Source organism: Myotis davidii, unplaced genomic scaffold (assembly GCF_000327345.1).
Source record: "Myotis davidii unplaced genomic scaffold, ASM32734v1 scaffold736, whole genome shotgun sequence".
Classification (NCBI taxonomy): domain Eukaryota; kingdom Metazoa; phylum Chordata; class Mammalia; order Chiroptera; family Vespertilionidae; genus Myotis; species Myotis davidii.
In genome coordinates, this window is record NW_006287431.1 from 243,971 (window position 1) to 244,518 (window position 548).

Sequence of the window (548 nt, forward strand, 5' to 3'; positions counted from 1 at the left end):
CACCACTGCCCCCGCTCACCTTCGCAGGACCCGTTAACCCTTTCGAAGCCAGCTGGACACGGACCACCTGGGGCTCCCACTCGGTTGGAGTTCCCTGTAGAGAGAGGAGAGGGGCGTGCCCAGGGCCAGAGGATCGAGAAAGGAGTGGGCGGGGACGAAAGTGGGGTGGAAGGGACTAAGGGGTGTAGGGTGTCGTTTGAGTTCGGGTGGGCGCTCAGGTGGCGGTCCGACAGAAGATAATGGGGGGGGGGGGGTTCAGACGGCACGGCTGGGGCCACGGGACAAAGGCAGGCTGAGAGCAGAGTAGCCAATGTCCAAGGTGGCGTAGGCGGTCTCAGAACATACGGATAAGGCCAGACTGGAAGTGACCCCCAGCCAGGCAGGCCTGGCTATTTTGAGGACAGGTTTTGTCCCCGGGCGGAGTGCGAGGGGGTTCTCACCCCTCCCCAGCTCCGAGCACCTTGGGGCGTCCTGGGCTTACCCGGGTGCTCCGAACACGACTGACAGTCGTGAACGCCCCAGGCCACGCCGGCCCCTCCGCAGCAGAC

The 548-nt window shown here is 64.8% G+C and overlaps 1 protein-coding gene across 1 annotated transcript in view; it reads right to left on the reverse strand.

Annotated features, from left to right (window-relative positions):
- LTBP4 (latent transforming growth factor beta binding protein 4) overlaps positions 1 to 548 on the reverse strand; it is a 27,884-nt gene that overhangs the window by 17,556 nt on the left and 9,780 nt on the right. The window contains exons 6-7 of the mRNA XM_015560939.1: positions 482 to 542; positions 20 to 94 (exon numbers count right to left, since the gene is read on the reverse strand). Of these exons, the coding sequence (XP_015416425.1) occupies positions 20 to 94; positions 482 to 542 (136 nt within the window). The remainder of the gene's footprint in view (positions 1 to 19; positions 95 to 481; positions 543 to 548) is intronic.